Here is a 27,259-nt window from a genome sequence, read left to right as displayed (position 1 = left end):
ATGGATTGTCGCCATTTGCAATGCAATTAGCGGGCATGTCGTGTTTCGTGAGATGATTGCAGATGATTGCCAAAGTTAAAACTCTCGTAAAGTGCGTCATGTAGACAAAAGTTATCAAAATTCCATATTTTCTGATAAATTAAATCCTTCACCATGGATATACCGGAGGTTAAAGCGTTCAACTCAGAGGTACGACTTTACGCCGACTTGCAATGTCCACTATTCTGTCGAGTCGTTTGATAATGATTGAGTATATATTTTCTTTTTCAGCTTTCTGGGTTGTACGAGAATAAACCCCCTATATCTAAGGCTAAAATGAGTGCCATCACCAGGGGGGCAGTGAAGGCAATTAAATTCTACAAGCACGTAGTTCACAGTGTCGAGAAGTTCATATTGAAGTGTAAACCCGAGTATAAAATTCCTGGTCTTTACGTTATCGACTCTATAGTTCGCCAGTCTCGACATCAGTTTGGTGCGGAAAAGGACGTATTCGCACCCCGATTCGCTAAGAATATGCAACAGACCTTTATTAATTTGCTGAGATGTCCTCCGGAAGATAAGGTGATAATGTTTTCTTAACCTCAAACTTTGACGGTATCCGATAAAGTTATGTCCCGGCTTTTAGTTTTGTTTCTACTTTTTAAACATAAATTTAATGACACGAGTTACATTTTGAATGATTATTATTGTGCTGCATCGATATACATTATAATGTTTTATATTATTTTCTGACATCTCATCAAAGATGATGAAGAATAAGGAAGTCTGGGCATTTACGGGGCTGACGACCGTCATAGGCTGGTTTAAATGATCACTTTACACACGTGTAACGTTCACCAATTCTACCCATAATTGACAACCATACTACTCAATTTCTTTTGAATTACCTAACGTCCAAGCGACTCTGAAATCTAGCTACGGCTTATGCAACACCGTTTATCATGTCCCTACTCAGGCTTCAACTTTATAAGTTTCATAGCCTATGCCTACTTGTGAGTAGGATTGGATTTACTCTTTTATGTTTAAAGTTACGATAATTTCATGTAATTCATGAGTGAAAATTCTAGGCAAAAACACTCGCAATATACTACTCAAATTCTTGGAAGTTAAATATAAATCCACCAATTTCGAAACGTTGTTCTTGAATCATTAGAACCTCACTAGAGACATCTATTGGTGAGATAAAAAGAAGCTTATTTATTGAGCAGAAACTCTATTATTAGTATGAGAGATCCGAATCCTGGATTATGATCACATACATGAGAAACGCCAGAAAATATCATTTTTATTATTTAAGTATTTATATCTATTTATTTTTATAATTATAGTAATAAAAATACCCATGTTTTATTTTAAACTGTTAAAATCTTACTTTTCTAATTTGTCGCCTTCAATAGTGCGTATTATAAACCAAATTTTAAGAATTTAGAAAATAAATAAAACATTTACCAAGATACTTGATTCGATCCCCTTCCAGTAATTGTTATCAGGATTTTAGCCACAATGGTGAATGTTACAAAGTGATCACTTAAACCAACCAGTTTGTGAACCCTGTAAATGCCCAGGCCTCATATTCCAGTCTCAAAATACTTTTACGTCTCTGTTTAGATAGCTATAAAATAAATGTTAATGACAATAAATTGCTTTGAGTACTGAAGTTTTATGCAGTCGATAACCTCTTCCCCATCACAGTTATAGAACAAATATGCTTTTAATATCTTAACACTTTCATATTATTTTTTGACATCTCATCAAAGATGAAGAAGAATATGGAAGTCTGGGCATTTACGGGGCTTACGACCGTCATAGGCTGGTTTAAGTGATCACTTTACACACGTGTAACATTCACCAATTCTACCCATTATTGACAACCACACTACTCAAATTCTTGGAAGTTCTATATATATATGAACCAATTTAGAAACTTTGTTCTTGAATCACTAGAACTTCACTAGAGACATCTATTGGTGAGATGTAAAGAAGCTTTTTTATTAAGCAGAAACTCTTATATTAGTATGTGAGATCCGAATCCTGGATTATAATCACACACATGAGAAATGCCAGAAAATACCATTTTCATTTTTATTATTAAGCTTATAATTTGACCAGATAATTTATTTACAACATTTTGAGTGTGTCCAAATACTTGTTCACAAAATCTGGATTATCTCCATTTACAGGAGTAATTTTCATATTATTTTATTAATATTTACACTTTCATTGATATTTCTTGTTATAACTCTTATTTACACCCAATAGTGCATAGGACACTGCACCATACTGATGCAGAGTTATCTTGATCATTAATTGCATAAAGCCCCCAGTCCCGTGCTTATCGCCGTTTTCATTCTAGCGCAACATTATCCGGGTGCTAAACCTGTGGCAGAAGAACTATGTATTCAGTCCGGAGGTCATCCAACCATTATTCGACATGGCGAACCCTAACCATCCCATACACCAAGAACTTATGGCTCAGCAGGCTAATGGTGAATATAATATTCTACTTTTTCTGCTTGGTGTACATTGTGGCCTGTTTTCAAGAGGGATGAGGTTCCTGTGATGTCGATTTCCGGCGGTCAATCCATCTCTTTGGTGGTCTGCCCGGGAGTCTTCTACCTAGGGGTTGGAGTCTGGATGGTTCCATTCTCCTCACATACCATTGTCTCCTTCGTTGCCTTCTCCACCTCATGACATCTATCAATGAATATAATATTATTTTTATAAATTAAATGGCTTGTTCTGCCGCCTTCTGTAGTCATAATGTGAAAGCTTTATTTTGGTCATAATAATAATAATTTGGATAATTTGTATAGCGCCATTTTTGTAAAATACTACCTCAAGGGTGCTTATAAAGACATGGATAATAATAATAATAATAGGATGATGATGATGATAATGATATACAAAAAATAAATGGATTAAAACGTCGTCAATCGGTCTCAGGAGCGGGGAAAACATGAGCCGACAAATTAAAACGCCCTTCTCTTGATCCCATGGGCTGGAGAATGGCCAAGGTGTTGGGTAGGACGCCTTCCTGAGCGATGGTCGTCACGCTGGAGGGCAGCTTGTTGAGCTCCTCGTCATTGTGGATGGCCAACATTCCACTTCCAGACTAGCACAGTTCAAACGGGACTTCACTTTTATCCTCTTTTGCCGCCCTTCCGTGGTCCGACATGATGGTTTGCTTTTACATGAATGGAGCACATTCATTGGTCACCAACATACGGCGGGCAACGCCTGGCAAAGATTTTCATCTGGCCCTCAAAACATTACCAATTTCACCAGTTCATTAATAGGTCGCTATATCGTTGCAACATTTGAGACCTATTTCACTAGCTGTAAAAGCAAGTAGAGAAAGAGCACCAACTTCAACGTCATTTTGGAAGAGCTATAGGGTTTCAATAGACAGTCTTGAACATAGCCATAGCACAGTTCTCTATGGAATACTAATCTAGACAATAATTCATTTTTTTCCATCAAAACTTCATACTAGATCTCTTCCCCATTCCACCATAAATGGATATTAGGAAAAATGATGTGTTTTTTATGGTAAATTTAATTGAATCTGTAAAAATATGAGTTAATGTATTTTCAGGTTCCATGAATGCAGATTCTAAGAATTCTCCAGCTGCCCAGCAACACACACCCGACACCTCTCATCAAGACCAGGTAAACATAGATGTCATCTTTTTATTTGCGGTGGCCTTGGCTGGTCACAAGTAGCGTGCTTTGTAAGTATACGCACATGTCGTAACGTGTGTGTGTTTACTCCGCCAGCCGCCAGTAGTGCGCAGATCGTCTTACACGGCGGTCGTGTCGCTATGCTAGCTATTACGGCTATTTGCGATGCTTTTTTCCCCCCTTTTTTTTTTAGATAATTACCAGAGGTAACACTACAAAATTGTTACCGTAGAACGGGGCTACTTGAACTTTGATGTGTTACTTGAGCCCAGTACAAAAAAAATTAAATCTGTATTTGGTCTACAATAATGAACGTATCGACATGATTCATTGTTTCCCAGACAGGTGACACTTATTGTCACGATACTTCGATCGATATCACGATCTAAATTTTTTTTTTGCACTGAGCTCAAGTAACACATCAAAGTTCAAGTAGCTCCGTTCTACGGTACATTTCAGCCTTAACTATGCTCAATAAAAGCAACATTTAGGAATATTTAAATTTTTCCCGTTTTTAAACCACATATGGTGTACAAAAAACATATCACCGGTGCACGCGGAAGTTTTTAGCATCGTAAGGGAAGGGTTTAAGGAGTAAACGAGGTGTTGTTTTGCAGGGCGGCAAGTCGGATGCTGCGATCCTGGCGCAGCTGCGGCAGATGCAGCACATGCTGAGGGACGGGTCGGCCGCGCCGCCCGCGGACAAGGGCTCGGTGAACTTCAACCGGCGCCTGCTCAACATGGACTTCGAGTACGAGAGCGAGGACGAGGGCTGCGGCGGTGCCCAGCTCATGAACATCAGCATGTCGTCCGGCGGGGGCCAACTCCAGGGTGATTATATAGTGGTTTTCAATAGCAATGATGCCATTTTAAACAGTTAACCTAGCCGGCTTGAACAGGGAGATCGAAATCCCCCTAATATGAATTTTAATTCCATAACTTTAGTATTATTCGCTGATAGATTTTTTTTAAGAAGCAGAGGAAGACCGAGGAAAACCTGCCACAATCAGGTATGTCAAATACGTGAAAGCGGTCGGGTCAGAAGTCGTAATAATCTTCTCCGCAGGGGTAGGCAGAGAGAATCAAACGCCACACCACTCTGTCTTTGCAAACATTCTTTGCCTCTTATACATTCATGCATCTCCTCATACATACCCGATGATTATTACGACTCCTTACCCGGCCGCTTTCAAGTATTTGACGTACCTGATTGCGCCAAGTTTTCCTCGGTCTTCCTCTGCTTCTTTTTCCAACTACATTTGCCTCATAAATTTGTTTAACCGTTCTTTCTTCACCCAAATGTTCCACATGTCCAAACCATCTCAACAATTAATTAAAAGTAATTTTTTATTGAATACAAATTTTACGTTTTAGCGTTTTATAAATGCAAAATGTTTGATTCTTAATTTTTTTCTCTTTTGTGTGTATATTAGGTTAAAATCGTTAAAAACAATAAAATTTGTATTAAAAAAGAACTCCACCGACAAGACACCGAAGGTGGCTTGGTGGGTCTCTGCAATAAAAAAAATAAAAATAGTTCTAAATATGTATAAATTATGATTTGAATAAATGTATAGAAATAAAAAAAAATTAAAAAAAACCCGATGTTTTGTTTAGGCGGTGGAGACAGCCCTGGCCCCGTCCAGCAGAGCCTCCCCCCCTCTCAGCCGCCCCTCCCCCTGCCCGCGCAGCTCCCGCAGCCGCCGGCCCAACAGAGCTACCTCATGAACCCCCTGCAGAATGTCAACCCCAACGATGCCCTCGGCAGGTAATTATTGCTCATGTCATTTCCAAAGCTTCAATTGGTATTTAACCAGTTGTTGGGTAATATATCCAAAATAAAACACGGTTTTTGTCGGATTGAATTCTACATTTATTTATGTATATTTTAATATGTGACGCGTTTCGTCTTCTTAGGACATTATCAAACACGTTGAGTGTTTGATAATGTCCTAAGAAGACGAAACGCGTCACATATTAATAATAAAACCCTTATCCGCACCCCAATGGTGCATAGGGCACTGCGTCATATAAACGCAGTGTTATCTTGATAGTTTACACATGAAGAAAAGGTGATCAGCCTTCTGCTTCAGGTACCAGTCCAGGGTAATATTGAATAAATATTACAGTGAAAAAATCACTAATATTTATTCTACCCCCCTTGGGAATCGAACCCGGGACCTCCAGAACGGTAGCCGAGTGTGCTGACCATTACACTACGAAGGCGGACAAAAATATGTATTAAAATATACATAAATAAATGTAGCATTCAATCCAACAAAAACCGTGTTTTATTTTGGATATATTACCCAACAATTCAATATGGAATTCTACCAACTGTCTGCAGTTACAATAAATAATTTAACCAGTTCCCAGTTTGGCCCGAGTGTGATTAGGGCAAGCAGTTTGCATCGTAATGATGAGTCCAAGAAAAATCGTACTCCGACTTCTCGGTTTCGATTTGCTGAGCCGAATACAGTGGAACCTCTCAACGAATAATTTTTTGAGAGGTTCAAGTTACAGAGAAAGTCCCTTTTACATGACATTCACTTATAAGCCGGGACTTCCGTGTCAGTCAAAACATTTTTTTTTCGCTTAGCGAGAGATTGACGTAAGCTTTACAACCTTGTTTTAGCCACTTTTTATTGCTACACTTTATCCAACCGGTTTCGACAAGAACCTTGTCATCATCAGAGTTTATGTACCAAATTCTAAAACATTAAAATACTCATAGTTAATAACCCTTCCTTACCAAAAACTTCCAAGCACTCCATACGCCATACGAAAATATGATTTATAAAATGATTAAAAAAACTCTAAATGTTGTTTTTACATTGTACAGATTGGAATTGAGTTTGCGGTTACTTGTGATGAGTATACCCAAATTAGTACCGTAGAACGGGGCTACTTGAACTTTGATGTGTTACTTGAGCCCAGTACAAAAAAAAATTTTTTCTGTATTTGGTCTACAATAATAAATGTATGGTGACAATAAGTGTCACCTGCAAGGGAAACAATGAATCGTGTCGACATATTCATTATTGTAGACCAAATACAGATCTAAATATTTTTTTTGTACTGGGCTCAAGTAACACATCAAAGTTCAAGTAGCCCCCTTCTATGGTGTTTAATTAGGTTCGAGGTTGATTAAAGAACTGCCTGACAACAATGTGTTAATAGGTCCCGTTGTATGTTAATGTTCCTTTTTTTTTTCCAGTATATTGACAAATCCGGAAATTCTCAGACAACTGCAAAGCTTGCAAGCACAAATGATGGTGGCGAATTTTCCTCAATTGCAGGTAAATATAAATTTCTCCTTTTAAAATTTGTTTAAAAAACATTAATTTTTTATTTTATTTTTTAACCTTTCATTAGGTATATGCATTTTTTTTATTTTCTCAGAGCTGTATTTTTATTTTATTGTTTCATTCTCGCTTTTTTTAGGGTTTGAATAATATTAACATTCAACAAGAAATGAGTTATATAGATATGTCCCAACCACCTCCAACTATGCACAATAAGGTAAATTATTCTTTTTATACTTTTTACTTCTTTAGAAATTGCTTTATTGGGATTGAATTTTTTTTAAACGACTCGGAAAACAAGATGGTTTGCATAGAGAAAATGATGACAACAATATGAAATAATTATGCAGTGGAATTTCGATACGACGAATCTCAAGGGGTTTTGTAATAATTTAGTATATTGAGGTTTTAATGGCTAAAAATTTGTTACTTCGAGTTTCACTCTCTTTTTATTTGTTGACCTCTCTGTAATGAATTCTATGTAATTCAACCTCGTTATAACGATTAATATGCATCGTATGAGAAATAATACAGTAAACACATCGTAATTAAAATATGTATATTCTATTTACTAGTTTTTTTTATTTTTTTAAAACCTTTATCCGCATTCAATGGTGCATAGGGCACTGCGTCATATAAACGCAGTGTTATCTTGATCGTTTACACATGAAGGAAAGGTGATCAGCCCTCCACTTCAGGTACCAGTCCAGGGTAATACTGAATAAATATTACAGTGAAAAAATCACTTTTATTTATTTTACCCCCCTTGGGAATCGAACCCGGGACCTCCAGAACGGTAGCCGAGCGTGCTGACCATTACACTACGGAGGTGGACAATCTCACTAGTTTATACACAGTTTATTTTACATATTGCTACTGTATACATTAGTTACGTACTGAAATCACATATCGCCCACTCCTTTCAAGAACGTCATAAATCAAAAAACTTGATTTTTCAGGAGAACGTTTTTAAAGTTCAATAATATCATACAATGTATTAAAAATAAATATCAACCCACTTATTGAACTTTTTATAGTATAACAGATCTTTTTAGGTAAAACCTGAAGGTTTTTTCTCTATTTGAAAAATATGTAGTATATTTAAAAATATAATTAAACAATACCTTTTCTTAAAAATGCAAAAACAACACTTTCTGCCCTGAAGCGGGAAAATATTAAGTTAAAAATATGTCTCTTTTGCTGGGATATAGTATATTTTCTGAGCATTCCGAAAACATGCACAACTGAAAATTGACGAATTTTGATTTATGACGTTCTTGAAAGGAGTGAGCGATATGCATAAAAATATTTACATATAAGCATTCTTGTTTTGGTTACATGGATGTATGTTAACATGCTCTACTTGTGGAGGTCCTCACCAAAACTTTACATTTCCGTTAAAAATGAATACAGTAAACGGAACAGATTTGCATTTAAAAGATTTTTGTGCAATATTAGGAACGTAACTTTTTGGTGAGGATCTCCACATTTATTTTATTTATTTATTTTTTTTAAACCCTTATCCACACCTAATGGTGCATAGGGCACTGCATCGAATTGACGCAGTGTTATCTTGGTCATTACTTACATGAAGGCAAGGTGATCACTCTTGCGCTTCAGGAACCAGTCCAGGGTAATATTAAATAAATATTGCAGTGTTAAATCGCTAATATTTATTTTCACCTCCCCCCCTGGGAATCGAACCCGGGACCTCCAGCACGGTAGCTAAACACGCTGACCATTACACCACGGAGGCGGACAAATTATGTCATTTAGGACATTTATTATGTAGAGGTATACATTTTTTTATTGAATTCTACGGCTACTTCAAGGAGATGTCAAAAAATTATTATATCGATTAATTCGTTATATTGAGGACCGTTATATCGAGGTTCCACTGTATCTCAGAAAAAAAAGACTGGAACTTGAATCAAACGAATTGACTTTACATTTTGAATGTGAATGAATGTGTAACTTGTGATGCGTGTGTATTGGATAACATCTCCCGTTCTGAAATACTTTTGTTTTTATAATGTTTATTTTTTCAATTGCAGCAGGAAGAAGGCGGTAAACCCTCGAGTCCCCTCATGGACGAGATGAACAATGAATCGGATATAGAATTTGTGGACGATGCGGGTCCGCAGGTCATAGAGATTGATGGAAACGACTCCAGGTGTGTATCGTAAAATAATATCAAATTATCACTGGTCAGTCTACATAAAATTGTTGGGTAATATATCCAATATAAAACACGGTTTTTGTTGGATTGAATTCTACATTTATTTATGTATATGTTAATACGTGACGCGTTTCGTCTTCTTAGGACATTATCAAACACTGACTAAAAATATTTACAAAATGTCCTTGTAACCGGCGTGGGTTACGTGCGATGACTCTCAAAAATGTACACGCCTGGCCTTCACTCGGAATCTACCAACTTGCCACCTTTGAAAGGGGTGACGTTCCAGACGGCCCCGCCGTACAGAGTTGTAAGCTGGATACGGACGGAGGTGACTGGATGTATGAGCCGGGAAGAGCGGGCGCTGGACCGACAAGTCATCCTCAATAGCCCTGATAAGGGCTTTCCGAAACTGGTCCGTGAATCGGTACAATGAGGCGAAACGGTCCAGGCTGGCGGCGCGGCGAGTCGTCCAAGGAGCGGGAGCGGAGAAATGAAACACAGGTTTCAACAGTCACACCAGAACTGATTTATTTCCAAAAAATGCGCCCTCTATATACCCGGCCGTGATCGCGTACCGCCCGACAGTGGGAAAGTACAGCCAATCAGCAGCCGAGGTAGAGAGACAGCCATATCTCTGTCTCTCTCTAAGGGGCACCGGACGGGCTACACTTTTATACCGTACCGGTGCCTTTACAACAGTACAACAATTCGTTATTACATTCAAGACATATTTATTCTATACAATATCCGTAATTATCATATTTATTTTATACAGTATCCGTAATATCTAAGCGCATTTAACATATTTCCTTATCTCTAATACATTTCTTTATACAAGTGGTGCCGAAGCCATAAAAATCTATACAAATTTCTAGAGGCCCTTCTTCGGGCCGCGGCCCGACGGGCGACCGTCTCGCCCGCCGCCGGACGCCTAGAATTCCTTTTCAGGGCCGCCGCACGGGGTGTGCGATCTGTCCGTAACAGTCCTTATATACTAACAACTATATAAGGACATTTTGTAAATATTTTTGGTCAGTGTTTGATAATGTCCTAAGAAGACGAAACGCGTCACGTATTAAAATATACATAAATAAATGTAGAATTCAATCCAACCAAAACCGTGTTTTATTTTGGATATATTACCCAAGAATTCAATATGGAATTCCACCAACTGTCTGCAGTTATAATAAATAAGTCTACATAAATACCTCCCAACTAGCGCTTAGTGAATGCTATTTGAGAGGGTAATAAAATTGCTCTTTTAATTTTGCTAACCCATCCGCATATCAGTTTCCTTTCAAAACATGTATACAAAGACACTAATTGAATGGATCCCCGCAAGTAAGAAAGTTGCCCCGCACGGAGGGGAGGTGATATGGTTTGTCAAACAACGAGGCGCTAATATTTTGCACCTGATAAAACGAGAACAAACATAGAAATAATCTTTAAATGCAGAAAAAGGTACCACGCACTACAGATTGATTTTTGCAGTACAAATCAGTCCGACCAATCATAACGTTCGCGTGTTTGAAGCGTGAAAGGCGTTCAAATTCAACCGAGTTATAAAAATTGACTATCTCATAAAATTATTACTTACACAGAAGGTAAAAAAATACCCTTGCTGTCCTTAACCCATAGCACCACTAATAAAGGTGATATAATTTGTTCATACAACACTATTGAATTTTGACACATTTTTTTTATTACTATTAAATTAACACTAAATTACGCACAAAATAAAAATGGTAAAACATAAAAGCATAATTTTTTTGTTTGTTCGTAAGCTAGATCATTATGACTCATCACCAGGTAGTTTTGAAAGAGTGTGTTCAGTTCAGAGTTGTGAAAGTTATTGTCACTCAGATTTAATGTAAAAAACATCACTTCAAAGACAAACTGGCGAATAGCCCGTGACAAATTGATCTTGGCCGATGACTCGCAGGCTTTGTGTTGCAATGGGTTAAGCGTCAATTGACCGAACGGATAGAAATACCCTTCCCGTTCAGAGTGTGTTAATACTGTGAAGATTGTAAAATAGCTTTTAAAAAACATTTTTTTGGGTTATTATGTCCGCCTCCATAGTGTTATGTCCGCCTCCATAGTGTTATGTCCGCCTCCATAGTGTAATGGTCAGCACGCGAGGTCCCGGGTTCGATTCCCAAGGGGGGGGGGTTCAAATAAATTTAAGTGATTTTTTCACTAATATTTATTCAATATTACCCAGGACTGGTACCTGAAGCGGAGGGCTGATCACCTTTCCTTCATGTGTTAATGATCAAGATAACACTGCGTTTATATGATACAGTGCCCTATGCACCATTGAGGTGCAGATAAGGGGGTGAATGAATGAATATTATGTTAAACTTTTACAAATAAATAGAATTAAAAAAATAATAACAAATTCCAGGAGCCCGTCTCCCAAGAGCTCCCGCCGGCGCCGCTCGCGGTCGCGCGGGCGCCGCAGCAGGTCCCGGTCGCGGCGCGGGTCACGCTCGCGCTCGCGGTCCCGGCGCGCGGGCCGGCGCGCGTCTCGGGAGCGGCCGCGGGAGCGCGAGCGGGACAAGGAGCGGGACAAGGAGCGCGAGAAGGACCGCGAGAAGGACCGCGAGCGCAAGAAGAAGGGCCTGCCGCCCGTCAAGAAGGACAACATCAGCGGTGAGATTGCGTCTCGGATGTACTGAATATACATATCGTAGTCATACAAACAAAACATGCAAACAAAAAAAAACAAAAAACATAAAATCAATGTAAAATTTTCTCTGAACTATCAAACGCAGATTTCTATGTAACCGAAAAGGTCGGATAACACGGAAAATGATTAAATCAACATTTAAAATGTGTTAATTTTATTTGCACATATCGTAGTCATACAGGAGAAAGTGACCAAGTGCATTTTTTACAAAAACGTGATCATTGACTATTTGATATCTTACTAGCTAAATATTGCCCTGAAAAAATCCCAAAGGATTTTAAACTTGGAAGTATAATATATTGACTTGTTAAAAATGACTAACTGCATTGATGTTTATTTTCTTGCCAAGCAAAACTGACTTGAATGGCCCTCCTGAACATTTTACGTTTTATCAGTTGGTCACTTTCTCCTGTACGACTACGATATTAGGACTGAATGCGAGATCTCGTTGTGGCAATCAAATTGTTCTTTTTCAGGGTAGGATAATTTAATTTCACTAATTGATTTGGCAGTCATTTGTGGTAAAATCTATCCGTTTTTAATGAAAGTTTTACTAAGAAAATATTATTACTTATTTACTATTTCTTAAAGTCTATTGTGATACAAATTTCGACGGAATCCCATTACCTTTTAACACTTGGTCCATACCCTTAACTATTGTTTTCTCCCATAATTATTACTGCAGATATTATACCTGATAAGACTAACTATTATTTATTACTTAAATAATTAGAATTGTACATATAGCTTTATAATGACCCTCAGTCCGATTAATCTTCACAGTAGTTTGAGCCATAACAAGATAAATTGTCAATAAAGTTTGTGACAAAAAATTGTCACAAACTTTATTTGTATATCGCTCACTCCTTTCAAGAACGTCATAAATCAAAATACTTGATTTTTCAGGAGAGAGTTTTTAATGTTAAATATTATAATACAATGTATGAAAAATAAATATGAAGCCACTTTTTGAAATTTTTACGGTGCAACAGATCTTTTTAGGTAAAAGCTGAAGGTTTTTTCTCCATTTGAAAAATATTTAGTATATTTGAAAAAACAATTAAATGATACCTTTTCTTCAAAATGCAAAAGCAACACTTTCTGCCCTGTAGCGGGTAAATATAAGTTAAAAATATGCCACTTTTGCTGGGATATAGTACATTTTCTGGGCATTCCGAAAACATGTACAACTGAAAATTGACAATTTTTGATTTATGACGTTCTTGAAAGGAGTGAGCGATATGTTTTCAATAATAAAATACAATTTCGTAGACTCTAAAAATCAGTGTTCGATTGTAATATTTAATGGGTGGAATTTAATATAAAATGGAGTTCTACAAATGAAACGCCAAATTTATAACTAACATTAATATGGCTCTTTCCCTTTAGTCTGCAGCACCACACTGTGGGTGGGGCACCTCTCCAAGCTGGTGCAGGCCGAGGAGCTGTCGGACACCTTCGGCGCCATCGGGGACGTGGTCAGCATCGACCTCGTGCCGCCGCGCGGCTGCGCCTTCATCGTCATGAACCGGCGCCGCGACGCCTCCCGCGCCATCGCCAAGCTCAACAAGCACAAGATGCACAGCAAGGCCATTACCGTATGTAAACTTATTTTTATTCTGTTCGTGTCATGTCAGGTCCCCCTGACGTCGACTATCATTTGATACTGATTGTCCTTGTCTTTTTTTTTTTCGAGTTCAAGGGAACTTGCATCCCTTATGTCACCGCGACCATATTAGGTCTATTACCTCTTTCTGTATTACAGCTCACTGCCAAGACCTACGTGAGTCATGTAACTCACGACCTGTCTTGGTGGTAGGAGTTTCACCTTCTCGGAGTCCAGTAGAGGTCCTCCAGGGATGTGACTTCATTTGCGAGCGAGTGCGTCACAATTGTAGAGAATGTGGATTGTCCTTGTCTTGGGCAGCTCTTAACAGAGTTCTGGTCCCCGTCCAATCTCGTATATTCCGGAGCTAGGAGATCTGTCTTCTACCCACACCTCGTCGACCCTCTATTTTGCCTTTTATGATTATTAAACCCTTTAGACAATATATTATTATAAAACCCTTATCCCCACCTGATGGTGGATAGGGTTCTGCATCATATAAACGCAGTGTTATCTTGATAGCTAACGTTCAATGATAATGACATGAAATACAGGTGATTAGCCCTCCGCTTCAGTCACCAGTACAGGAATCATCATCAGAAGACACCACAGAAAGCTAATCCTTTTTAAAATCAGGCCACAAGGCCTACATCAGGAAGAAGAAGAAGATGAATAATACAAAAGGATATTTATTTCAGGATTATTTTCACAGATGTCAGTACTAAGAAGAATAAGCTTTGTTTCAAGCCAAAATCATTACAATTTCATGTCTGAAGAAGGGTACCGCGCTGTCACAAAGTGTGTACGCACTTTTGGCATTATGGTTAACCCTTCACTGCATAGTGTATCAAATTTGTTACATACCCAAAAGTTAGTGTTAAAACGTCCTTTAAAAATATAGGCAACCATTCTTTGTTGTTACTGATTAGATACATTCATAACTCACGTTTATAGTTCATAATTTAGCCAAAAGACGCGCTATGAATGCCAAAATAATAACTTCACTTGACTCTCGAAGGCGAACTGTCAGTGCAGTCATGCAGTCATGCAAAAAAAAGTCATGCAGTGAAGCGTTAAGTGGTGTTACATGTGGATCCTTCATTTGTTCAGGTTGCCTGGGCGCCCGGGAAAGGCGTCAAGGGGCGCGAGTGGAAGGACTTCTGGGAGGCGGAGGCGGGCGCGTGCTACGTGCCGTGGGCGCGGGTGCCCGGCGGCGCGCAGGGCCAGGCCGTGCTGGACTCCCTTGAGGAGGGCGGCATGCTGGACGAGGAGACGCTGCCCTCGTGGCTGCAGCGGAAGGTAATGCGCGCCAGCGACACTAACAGTTCTTCTTCTGTGGCCTCAATATTGTGCTTGATTTAATCATAATCAATGTTTAACAATTTGAATATACTATAATTCAGCATTAGACTATCGAACTGATGACCTTTGGGATAGAATTAATGTCTCCCACATTCGAGTTTTTAGTAGTCTACATATGTATCTATAGTACAGGCACTCAATCTTGTGGATTGGTCTGCAGCAACAAATAAAACCTTCGCCATTCCGTTATATTATGCGAAACCCTCTTCAGCTCCTCATACGTTGTACAGCCAATGTCCTCGTATAAGTCGCAAAGATATTTGCGGCGTGGGCTTCCTCTGGCATTTTTTCCCTCTATTAGCAGGTGCAGGAAACCCTCCTGTCTCAACATGTGACCGATCCATTTGACGCATCTCTTAGAGTTCTCTAAGAGTTGATTCATTATTGATTAATTGATTCATTATTGATGGTATTATTTTTTGATATTTCATCAAAGATGAAGAAGAATATGGAAGTCTGGGCATTTACGGGGCTGACCACCGTCATAGGCTGGTTTAAGTGATCACTTTACACACGTGTAACATTCACCAATTCTACCCATTATTGACAACCATCAAATTCTTGGAAGTTCTATATATATGAACCAATTTTGAAACACTGTTCTTGAATCACTAGAACTTCACTAGAGATATCTATTGGTGAGATGAAAAGAAGCTTTTTATTGAGCAGAAACTCTTTTACTATAAGCCACGATTCAGACCTCACATACCTCCATATTCTTCATCATCTTTGATGAGATGTCAAAAAATAATATGAAAATAACTCCTATAATTTTAGATAATCTAGATTTTGTGAACAAGTATTTGGACACACTCAAAATGTTGTAAACATTATTGATGAGTTTATGTATTAATTTTAAATCAAACACAGATTTTTTGAGTCTACTAAGTTGTATTTTATTAACAAAAACACATAAAAAATTATACTGTGACAATTGTTTCGCCTTGTTAGGGCATTACCCTAACAAGGCGAAACAATTGTCACAATATAATTTTTTATGTGTTTTTGTTAATAAAATACAACTTAGTAGACTCAAAAAATCTGTGTTTGATTTAAAATTAATACATAAATTAAAATGGAGTTCTACAAATTAAATGCCAAATTAATAAATAATTATTGATGAGACCAAATTTCGAATTTACCCTCGGTCTACCACAAACAAAAACTACAGATAACTACCGTTCTGGGTTCAACGGACCCTTATGTAAAGTATGGTACTTGCTTTACTTGCAATCCTCGTGGTGAGTTATATATTTTATGAAATAGTGGTGTAAAACTTAAATTAAAAATTGAAAAATCTTTAATAAAATATAAGTTTTTACTTCATTGGTTGTAAAACAAGGCCCTTTTCAAATAGACGTTTTTTTCTAATCGACATCCTCATGAAATATTTTTTTCATCTTAGTCCCTTTAACAATAATTACACATGGAGTAACATTACAACCTTTTGTCATGGCTAATGTTGACTGTCCCATACTGTTCTAGCCCGGCGCACTGGATTCCAAGCCCAAACTGCCAACCGAACTCTCCGCCATACCTCCCTCCGTGCTCGCTGCTTCCAATCCTGCCGGAATGATGGTGGTGTCTCCGTTACCACCGCCCCAAAAGTAAGACGACTGTTGAACGTGCAAATAAAGTTGACTGTTGAACGTGCAAATAAAGTTGACTGTTGAACGTGCAAATATCTATTGATGTGATATCGCCCTGGCTTATTTTAACATTATTACCGGATAATATTCAATCAATACTCATAATTCAACTATAGTTAAGCCTAGATTTAACATTTAATTTGTGGATTCGGCGGTCACTTTGTGGTTAAAATCTATCCACTTCTGATTTAAGTTTTACTTGGTTAAAACCACTATCTCTTCAAATCTGATGTGACACAATTTCGATACATTCCGCATCATTTTCGAACATCGTATATTCGAAAATGATATGGAGTGCATCGAAACACGTGTCACAATATATTAAAGAAAAAAGTGGTGTTTACCAAGTAAAACCTAAATTTAAACAAACTAACTAACTAATCATCACGCCGCTTTTCCGTAGGGGCAGGCAGAGAGAATAGAACGCCACACCACTCTGTCTTTGTAAAAATTCTTCGCCTCTTCCACGTTCATGCATCTCCTCATACATACCCGTCAATTGTTTCGACTCCTAACCTGACCGCTTTCAAGTATTTGGCATACCTGATTGTGCCAAGTTTTTCTCGGTCTTCCTCTGCTCCTCTTTCCAATTACATTCGCCTCATAAATTTGTTTTACCGTTCTTTCCTCACTCATTCGTTCTACATGTCCAAACCATCTCAACACACCTTTCTTAATTTTATCGATAATGCTTGTCTCAGCTTTAAAAAATATTACCTAAATTAAAAATTTACATTTAAAATTTAAATAAAAACTAAATAGCCCGCTGTTAATAAAATTAACCATGTATTTTTTTTTCAGTATGGGGGTAGATCCCACCTGTCTCCCTCCAACCCTCGGTCCGCTGGGATTCCCCGCCCACCCCGCCCTGCCTCTGCCGCTGCCCCTCCTGGGATTCAAACCCGCGCCACAAACTGGTAATGCCAAATTTCGCTTTTCACTTTTTCCGCTTGATGTAGGCCTTGTGGCCCGTTTTTAAGAGGGATTAGCCTCCTGCGATGTTGATTCCCAATATATTTATTGATTTGGCGATTAATTTGTAGAATTCTTTTTTAATTTATGCATTAATTTTAAATCAAACACAGATTTTTTGAGTCTGCTAAGTTGTATTTTATTGTTAAACAACACATAAAAATTAATATTGTGACAATTGTTTCGCCTAGTTATGGCATAATCAAACGAATGTCATTCGTTTGATAAGTAACCAAGTGCATTGTTTTACAAAAACGTGATCATTGACTATTTGATATCTTTAATAGCTTAATATTGCCCTGAAAAAATCCCAAAGGATTTTAAACTTGGAAGTATGATATATTGACTTGTTAAAAATTACTAACTGCATTGGTGTTTATTTTCTTGCCAAGCAAAAGTGACTTAAATGGCCCTCCTGAGCATTTTACGTTTTGGTAGTTGGTCATTTTCTCCTGTAAAAACTATTGACTAACAAAAAATGTGTTACTGCCTCTTTGCAATTGAAATGACCATGGACATAATTAATTAATGGATTTATGATGTTTGTACTTAGTGAACGTGTTGAATAACGCAGGTCTCCAGCAAGCCCTGCACTTGCAGGCCGTCCTCGCTCACCACCAGCAGCAGCAGCAGCACATGGCCGCGCAGCTGCTCCTGGCGCCCCCGCCGCGCCTCGGCCCGCCACTCACCATACAGGTAACCGGCTGCATACACACACAGCTTTCCGGCAACATCAACCCATCGCTTGTGGGAATCCCTCAAAAGGGTGTTTTAACCCCTATAGTGCTGAGCTTATTTTCACATATTTTGCATAAATTGCTTAAGGATTTTTGAAAGAAAGTACCTTTTTAATCAACACACTATCTGCGGGAAGGGTAATTTTACCGTTTCACTTGACTGGTGGTGTTGGGCGGGAAGGGTAATTTTACTTTTTCACTCGACTCATCGTAAATTGCGTGTAAGTTGTTATGCATGACTTTTGTGTCATCTTTTGATCTCATATCGATGTATACAGTATGGTTAAATATTATCACCTCTTTACAGAGATGTTTATCTCTATTATGAGCGTGAATCCGCCCGCCCGCAGATAGTATGTTGTGTGCACAGAATCTTAATTATTTTCCTCAACTGTAGATGAATTTTCGTAATTCTTTCTTTTATGTGTAAGGGACATATCAAACTACTCAAATGAAACATATTTTTTACTATAACTGTATTTATTTAATTAATAAAAAAGAAAACAAACGAGAATATTTTAAAAAAAATCATCGACAAAAATGTTTCCCCACACTAACCCCATGGACCTACTTTTTACAGCGCACACAAACTAGCGAAGATCGAGTCACTCAAATAAAAAACTTTTACTTTAAAAAAATACAAAAATCAATGTTTAATTCACAGCAAAATAATTTTAACAGTCATGGTTATTTATAAATGTTATTAACTTATTAAAAACGTTATACATGCGCGCGCTAAGACACGTCCGTACAGGTCGATACCTAAATCAAACTGCGCAATAGTCGGTATCCCGACGCTCCGCACTTTATACACATTAATAGCAGCATTAAATAAAATATATATTGTCCCAGCCGTTAAAACAAGTTTTGCGCAAAAAAAATTAATTTACTGCCCGAAACCATTAAGATTTCCAGGAGTGATCAGGTCTTTAAGAACAGTGTCCGTCGATGGTTGCTTCGCATTGGAAGGGACAAGGTAGAAAGTGAATTAATTAAAGTCCAGGTGTAATTATCTTATTGAAAAACCTTTATACTCTAAATTATTATTGTATCTCCTGTATGTTATGTATATAATCTATTAATAATAAAAAAACAAATATTATTAAAAAATAAAAAATAAATGTAAAAATTGTATTAACATGTTAGTATTCGGCTCAACACGGGCCATGCCTAAAGAGCCTTAATACATATAGTAAATGTATATATGAAATAAATATGTATATTTGAATGTATCTATGTATTATGAAATAAATTTAAAAAAATAATAATAATAATAAATAAATTAATAGAGAGTCCATCCATCGACGGTTCGCACTCTAAGGGTTAATACTGTTGTTAGAGAGCGGGAGACGCTCCTAAGCGTTTTATTTATTTATTTAAACTTCATGTACAGAAAAGAAATAAGTACATTGGCGGGCTTATTGCTAAAAAGCAATATCTTCCAACCAACCAAACACAGACTAGTGATATTGATCAAAACGTTTGATACCATGTATGTATAGCTGTTTGCAATCAAAGGGTAGATAGTACTTGAACATTTAAAGAAACATAAATTACAAATTGACAAAATTGATGATAATAAGGAGGGCAAAGGAAAAAGGGAGTTTAGGGAAGGAGGTAGAGGAAAAAACTAAGGGAGGAGGTTTGATGGACAGTTAGGATTCTAACGATATATAGTAATGTCTCAGACAAATAAATGAACACATTTTGTATGTATGGTTACATAGAAATCTGCATTTGATAGTTCTGAGAAAATTTTACATTGCTTTTATGTTTTTTTTGTTGCAGCAACCGATGCCTATAGTCGAAATCCGCCCCGACGATCCCATGGAGATTGAGAACAACGAAGACCCCCCTCCGTCGCAGATGGAGAACCCCTCCAAATCGGGCACTCCTCTGTCGCGCGAGGACCTGCAGTCGGCCGAGAAGTACAAGAGCATGGTGTCGCTGCCGCCGCCCCCGTTCAGCGTGCCCCCGCCGTGCATGCTGGGCAAGCCGCCGCCGCCGCTCAACACCAAGGTGCCCCCACCCGGCACCTCGCAGCCCCCGCCCGCGCTGGACGCGGCCGCGCAGGACCGGGAGCGAGACCGCCGCGACCGGGACGGCCGCAGGGACCGGGACCGGCGCGATCGGGACCGGGACGGCGGCCGGAGAGAGAGGTAAACCGATGTGAAGGATGCTTTATTCACAATTAAAAGTAGTTTTTTTTTAAGTATACATAGTATACTTCTTCTTATTAAATAAATATTATGGCGGAGACTGACCGGAGCGTTTCGTCGTAACGTAACACGTTACAATGCGAGCATTCAGGCAGTCAGTACACCGAACGAAGCGCTCCATCCATAGTTTCGGATGTTCGCTGATGCTGGCCGCGAGCGATGTTACGACGAAATGCTCCGGTCAGTCTCCACCTTAATGCAATCTTATTTTGTAATGAATTAATTTTGTTTTTTTTACAGTCGGCACGAGCGAGACAGGGACCGTGATAGGGAGCGGATCGACCGACCGGAGCGCAACGACCGGGTCGACCGGGACAGGGAACGGGACAGGGACCGAGACGGGGTCAGGGACGGAGTCCGGGACGGGGTCCGGGACGGGGTCCGGGACGGGGTCCGTGACGGGGTCCGTGACGGAGGCCGGGACAGAGGCCGCGACAGGCCCAACCGGTGGGGCGGGAGAGACCACGGGTAAGCGTACAATATCTCTTTAGTCTCTTCATGAAGGTCTCGGCTAGTGAAAACAACCATAGATGATGTCGAGGAACTAGCACGTAGAAGAAGGTTCAATCGAAGCATTAATGTACTTTGAAATTTGACAAGTGTGGAAGTCCTCGCCAAAATGTTACATTTCCATTATAAATGATTTTATCAAACAATCAATCAATCAAACCCTTATCCGCACCCCAATGGTGCATAGGGCAATGCATTATATAAAGGCAGTGTTATTTTGATCGTTAACACACGAAGGATGAAAGGTGATCAGCCCTCCGCTTCAGGTATCAGTCCAGGGTGACATTGAATAAATATTAAAGTGAAAAAATCACTTATATTTATTTGACCCCCCCCTGTGAATCGAACCTGGGACCTTCAGAACGGTAGCCGAGCGTGCTGACCATTACACTACGGAGGCGGACGATGATTTTAAGTAATCAGGAATTCTAGCTTGTGAAATTGTTACATTTTGGTACGATTTAATCATTTTATATTTGTTTCACACAGGATCAGTCATGTTTTGTCGCAACTTTAATTAAGATTTTGATAGAATATAGTAAACAGAACAGATTTGCATTTAAAGGATTTTTGTGCATTATTGGAAACGTAACTTTTTGGTGAGGACCTCCACAAGTGTATTTGTCAATAATAGGTAGAATGGTGTATAAAGTGATCACCTAAACCTGCCAATGATAGATTGTAAGCCCTGTAAATACCCAGAATTCCATATTCCAGTATGTTCCCGATAGTTACCTAAGACAGCGTCGGCATAGATTGTTTCACATTCCTATAAACAGGACCAACCGGCCGATGGTTATGCCTGTAGGAAGAGCTACCGCTATGTTGAACAATATCACATTGGTTATTGATCCATGCGTCTGAAGGAGTTTTCAGAAGCGGGATTCTTCTACATCTTTAATAAGAGTCTTCTTGCTTTTTTTTTATGTATACGCCTTAAATATTTTGTTTGGAATGTACAGGGTCATTCATTTTTCAATTTCGAAAAAAAATCTAAATAAAACACACAGCGATACATTTTTTATGAAAATTTTATTTCTCTATGAAGTTAGGACTTTGCCATTTAGTGTGAAAAACAATATCATTTAAATGGCACCTCGAAAAGATTCGATGCATGCGATTCTTTTGAAGTAATTTTTAACCACTTTTTTTTGACGTTTCGGCCGGTTTCTCGGCCATAACTTGAGTAATGTTCTAATCTTGGTGGCCAATTGACGTCGCCAAAACGTGGAATTACGCAACCAGGAAACCTTTCATGCAATAAAGCCATAACTGGTTGTGTTGTGTGGCTTGTTAGAACCACACATCGTCCAAGTCATGATCTTCAATTACCGGCCAAAAAAAACGGTTATCATTTGACCATACCGTTCCGAATTGACTGTAACCGTCTGCCCATTGGCATTTTCGAAAAAATACGGGCTTATTCGTTTGTTGTTCGTTGTTCGTTTGTTGAACGATGCATTATCGTAAATGGTAAGCGTTTGACTAATATTATGACACTTCAGATGACAGATGAGTTCGACCGGCGTCAAATGCCAGCATTTTCATCTTAAAACTACAAAATGAATAACCCTGTATATATGAATTTTTAAATAAATTGAAATTGAATTATTTTTCGTCTGTGTTGAGATGTCAAAAATGCAATAAGAATGTGATGATTTGCCAGCGGCGGCAGTCGGGAGCGCTCGGAGGGCCCCGGCGGCGTGCAGGCGGCCGCGGCCTCGGAGCGCAGCCTGCAGGACCGGCTCTGGGAGATGGCCAACGGGCCGGGCCAGCGCCCCCACCGCCCCGAATCGCCCCCCGCCAAGCACCCGCGTAACCACAAGGACGGTGAGTCGTCACCTTCCTCTTCCCCCCGACGTTAGGGATCACTCCAGCAAAAGAACGACTCCCCCATCCCTCTTCTCACAGCCTAGTCGCAAATATATATATATGAAATTAATTCGGGATAGAAGAAATAAACGACACATTTTTATATTAGATACTGTATAAATGTATTATGTTAAAGGCATTACCCGTTCAATAAATAAATACGCAAGAAGTAGGCTGAAGAAAAAAAGGTTAAATGACAGGTCGTAAGCCCTGTAAATACCCATCTTCTCCTTCTAGGTTGAGATTATCAATAGAGAAAGCTGATATTCTGAAGGCGATGTATAGGAATCACACTCAATGAGTTCAGCTACATTCCGGTCTTGATTAATTTGTCCATGTGTCGTAGGCCCAATGCAAGACGGCCTCCTGGGTGAGGCTCCGCCCCCCGGCGCCATGCGCCCCCTCTCCCCCCCTCCGCCGCACGTCGGCCGCTCCAACCTGCTGCCCGCCATGGCGCCTTTCAGGATACAACGTGATGGTAATTTCAAACATTGCAATTTGCCTAGTTTGGGATATAAATATGTACTTGAATGTATTTTGGGGATAATCTGATTTTAGAATGATGTTAACATGTCGCTCACTCCTTTCAAGAACGTCATAAATCAAAATACTTTATTTTTCAGGAGAATGTTTTTAAAGTTTAAATATATAATACAATGTATTAAAAATAAATATCAAGCAACTTACTAAACTTTTTACTTTGCAACAGATCTTTTTAGGTAAAACCTGAAGGTTTTTTCTCCATTTGAAAAATATTTAGCGCATATAAAAAAATTATTAAACAATACCTTTTCTTCAAAATGCAAAAACAACACTTTCTGCCCTGTAGCGGGTAAATATTAAGTTAAAAATATGCCGATTTTGCTGAGATAAAGTACATTTTCTGCGCATTCCTAAAACATGCACAACTGAAAATTGACGATTTTTTATTCATGACGTTCTTGAAAGGAGTGAGCGATGTATACACTGTCCGTCTCCGTAGTGCAATGGTCAGCACGCTCGGCTTCCGTTCTGGAGGTCCCGGGTTCGATTCCCAGGGGGGGGCAAATAAATATAAGTGTTTTTTTTCACACTGATATTTATTCAATATTACCCTGGACTGGTACCTGGAGCAGAGGGCCAGATCACCTTTCTTTCATGTGTTAACGATCAAGATAACACTGTTTATATAATGCAGTGGCCTATGCACCGTTGGTGTGCGTATAAGGGGTTTGAAGAAGAAGAAGTATGCTTAAATCAATCTGGGAAAACATTCGAGTCCAAAAGCATTGAGGAGCATATTACGCCAACATTCAAGCTGAAATCCCACTCAAACCATGGTAATGGAACTTATCTTTGTATAGAGCTTCCATCTCGATGCTACATCGCCTAAGGTCTGGGCATTGCTCACTGCCTGTGCATCTCTTTATGATAAAAAGCGTCACATCGTCATATTGCGAATGTGGACAAGATATAAGACATGCAAACCGTATGTTCTTTCAGTGTCTGCTCACAAAAGAGAAGAACTTTCTAAATAGCTTAACACAGGCAGGAAATCAACTCTCCACCCAAGTATCCACCCTTCTTTCTGAATCTAATTCTAGAATTGAGGTCATAATTTCTGAAATTTCATTTGAACTATTAATTTTTTATATTTTTTATTATTATTATTTTGTTTGTAAATAAAAATAAGACTTGACACTGGCAGAAACATCCTCTCACTGGGTGACTGCCAAATAAATAAATTTAAAAAAAAATTCTAGTAACTTCAATATTTCTTTTGGTGTTGTTCCTTTTGCATATGAGATGGTCCAAACGGGAGCTTAATGACCATTCTGTATTTCCAGAAATGCGAATGAGAGACATGGGACACGATGGACCCGTTGGCCCTATGAGACCCGGTATGAACACATGTTAAAATCTTTTATTTTCTTCTGAAAACGCTGTTTTTTTATTAGCAATTCAAATTACCTTATAAAAGAAGGGTTTCGAATATGCTAGCGATATTTCAATATGATATATATTAAAATTAAATTTTAAAATCTTTAATTTTCTTCTGAAAACGCTGTTTTTTATTAGCATTTTAAATTACCTTGTAAAAGAAGCGTATCTAATATGCTAGCGATATTTCAAATGGTTTTTATTCAAATAAAAATTTAATTTTAAAATCTTTAATTTTATTCTGAAAATGCTGTTTTTTTATTAGCAATTTAAATTACCTTATAAAAGAAGCGTATCTAATATGCTATCCATATTTCAATTTCATAAATATTCAAATAAAAGTTTCAACTTTTCAGGCATATGGATGGACGGCCACGCTCCGCCCTTTGGGCCTCGTTTCGGCGGCGGCGGCCCCGGATTCAATCGGCCCCGGTTCGACGGACCCCCATTCGACGGCCCGCCGTTTGACGGACCCCCGTTCGAGGGGCCCGGGCCTCGATACGAGAGGCCGCCTTTCGAAAGGGAGTTCGACCGTCCCTTCGATAGGCCTTTCGATCGACCGCACTTCGAGGGCCCGGGACGCCCACCGTTCGACAGGCCGGGATTCGACGGCCCTCCGCACTTTGACAGGCCGCCGTTTGATGGCCCGCCTGACGCCTTCTTCGAGAGGGGAGGCCCGAGGGGCCCGCCTCGCAACTCTAGGGGTCCGGAGGGGAGGGGAGGCCCCGAGGCCAGGGGACCTGAAGCCAGGGGCCACGAGGGCAGGGGCCCAGAAAGCAGGAGGTCTCGCGATTCCGAGAGGGCGCCCAGAAGCTCCCGCTGGGCTGGCCGCGAAAGTCCCGAAAAAATACCAGAAGAAATCGAGCAGAGGGAAGCTCAAGCTAACAACTTCGTCGAGAGCAACGAAGGATCTAATAATTTTCCCGATGTACCGCCGGTTGTTGAACCGCTGTGGATAGTTCCGGAAGACAAACGCGAAGGTGGAACGATAGAAAGACATGGAGATGTAGCGGACATACCGGTAGTAATGGCACCAGTAGAGAGACAGTATATCCCGCCTGAAAGTAATCAGCCGGTTGATGTCTTAGCCAGACCGAGTGAGCCCGCAGTTGGTGACTCTCTAAATTGCAATAATTATGTCCAAGAAAGTGAGGTTTTGCTCCCGCCTCGTGTAGAATACTCTGTTGAAACCCCAACTGCGGCGCAGCCGGAGCCCAGTCCAGGCAATGTAGAGTTCCCTCCGGAACCTAGAAATGAAATAGTTTTGCCTCCAAATCATTTTGATACGGAAATTATGCACCAAAATCGTTTCAATACGGAAATTTTGGACCAAAATTGTTTTAATGCGGAAGTTTTGGATCAAAATCGTTTTAACCCGGAAGTTTTGGACCAAAATCGTTTCAATGCGGAAGTTTTGGACCAAAACCGTTTTAATGCGGAAGTTTTGGACCAAAATCGTTTCAATGCAGAAGTTTTGGACCAAAATCATTTAAATGCGGAAGTTTTGGATCAAAGCCGTTTCAATTCGGAAGTTTTGGACCAAAACCGTTTTAATGCGGAAGTTTTGGATCAAAACCGTTACAATGCGGAAGTTTTGGATCAAAATCATTATAATGCTGATGTTTTGGACCAAAATCGTCTTAACACCGAAGTTTTGGACCAAAATCGTTTTAACACTGAAGTTTTGGACCAAAGTCGTATTAATGCGGAAGTTTTGGAACAAAGTCATTTTAATGCGGAAGTTTTGGACCAAAATCATTTTAATGTGGACCCCAGTCGTTTTAATGCGGAAGTTTTGGACCAAAATCGTTTTAATGCAGAAGCTTTGGACCAAAATCATTGCAATGCGGAAGTTTTGGACCAAAATCGTTTTAATCCAGAAGTTTTGGACCAGAATCGATTTGATGCTGAAGTTTTGCGTCAAAACGATTTTGTATCGGAACCTAGGAATGAAATTGAGGCCACGGTATTAGAACCCGCAACAGAAATGATCCAATGGGCAGCGCCACCTAGAGCGGAAGTGGAAGACCATATACCCAGGAGAGAAGAGCTCAACTTTGCGCCCGAAGCCAGAATAGAAGAATGCGTTCCTCAGGCCCCGGGAGCTATAGAAGCGCCGGCCATAGACAAGCCGTTTGATATGTTCGGGTCAGACCCGACGGAGTCCGGGTGCCTGGAGGAGGGCCGCAACACCCCGTGCCGCGACGAGCCGCTGCCCGGGGAGCAGGCGCCCCCGCCGCCGGAAGACGCCCCCTGACCCTTGCCCCCCCCCTCTGCACTGCGCTCCTGCCACCGCTAGTGCTAGGTGTAAACGAATGAATAAACAGACTTTGAGCGCCGCGCCGTGCTAGTGTTGAACACAGGATAATCAAATTCCCAGACGCTCTAGTACAATTTTTTACGCCGACTGGAACATTTTTGAACGTAAACGATTATGAAATTCGTACTTAACACCAAAGATATTAATTGTTAATTTTTTATACATATAATATATATTTTTAGTCAATGAATTCAGTGCCTTGTTGGTAAAAATTATTACATATACAATTGTT

General features: G+C 39.5%; 1 protein-coding gene across 3 annotated transcripts; it reads left to right on the top strand.

The window, feature by feature from the left end:
• Positions 1–27,259, top strand: Isha (Insulator su(Hw) mRNA adaptor). Of its 3 annotated transcripts, none has more exons than XM_088274720.1 (21): positions 1–189; positions 271–561; positions 2,354–2,486; positions 3,596–3,669; positions 4,299–4,512; positions 5,299–5,449; positions 6,899–6,980; positions 7,126–7,203; positions 9,041–9,159; positions 11,576–11,823; positions 13,250–13,458; positions 14,577–14,765; positions 16,314–16,435; positions 17,279–17,394; positions 18,003–18,145; positions 19,975–20,345; positions 20,646–20,873; positions 22,582–22,745; positions 23,134–23,265; positions 24,614–24,667; positions 25,064–27,259. In XM_088274720.1, the coding sequence occupies exons 1-21, from the start codon at positions 154–156 to the stop codon at positions 26,962–26,964; spliced, it is 5,055 nt and encodes a 1,684-aa protein (XP_088130846.1). In that variant the 5' UTR covers positions 1–153; the 3' UTR covers positions 26,965–27,259. The 3 variants fall into 3 exon arrangements, with proteins under 3 accessions (XP_088130846.1, XP_088130847.1, XP_088130848.1); XM_088274721.1 differs by having other exon boundaries at positions 3–189; positions 18,024–18,145; XM_088274722.1 differs by lacking the exon at positions 24,614–24,667 and having other exon boundaries at positions 3–189.

The sequence above is a fragment of the Brachycentrus maculatus genome, unplaced genomic scaffold, assembly GCF_059751285.1.
Source record: "Brachycentrus maculatus isolate JH-2025_06_01 unplaced genomic scaffold, ASM5975128v1 h1tg000711l, whole genome shotgun sequence".
Taxonomy (NCBI): domain Eukaryota; kingdom Metazoa; phylum Arthropoda; class Insecta; order Trichoptera; family Brachycentridae; genus Brachycentrus; species Brachycentrus maculatus.
Note: the sequence above shows the minus strand (reverse complement) of the source record. Positions and strands in the feature narration are given on the sequence as shown.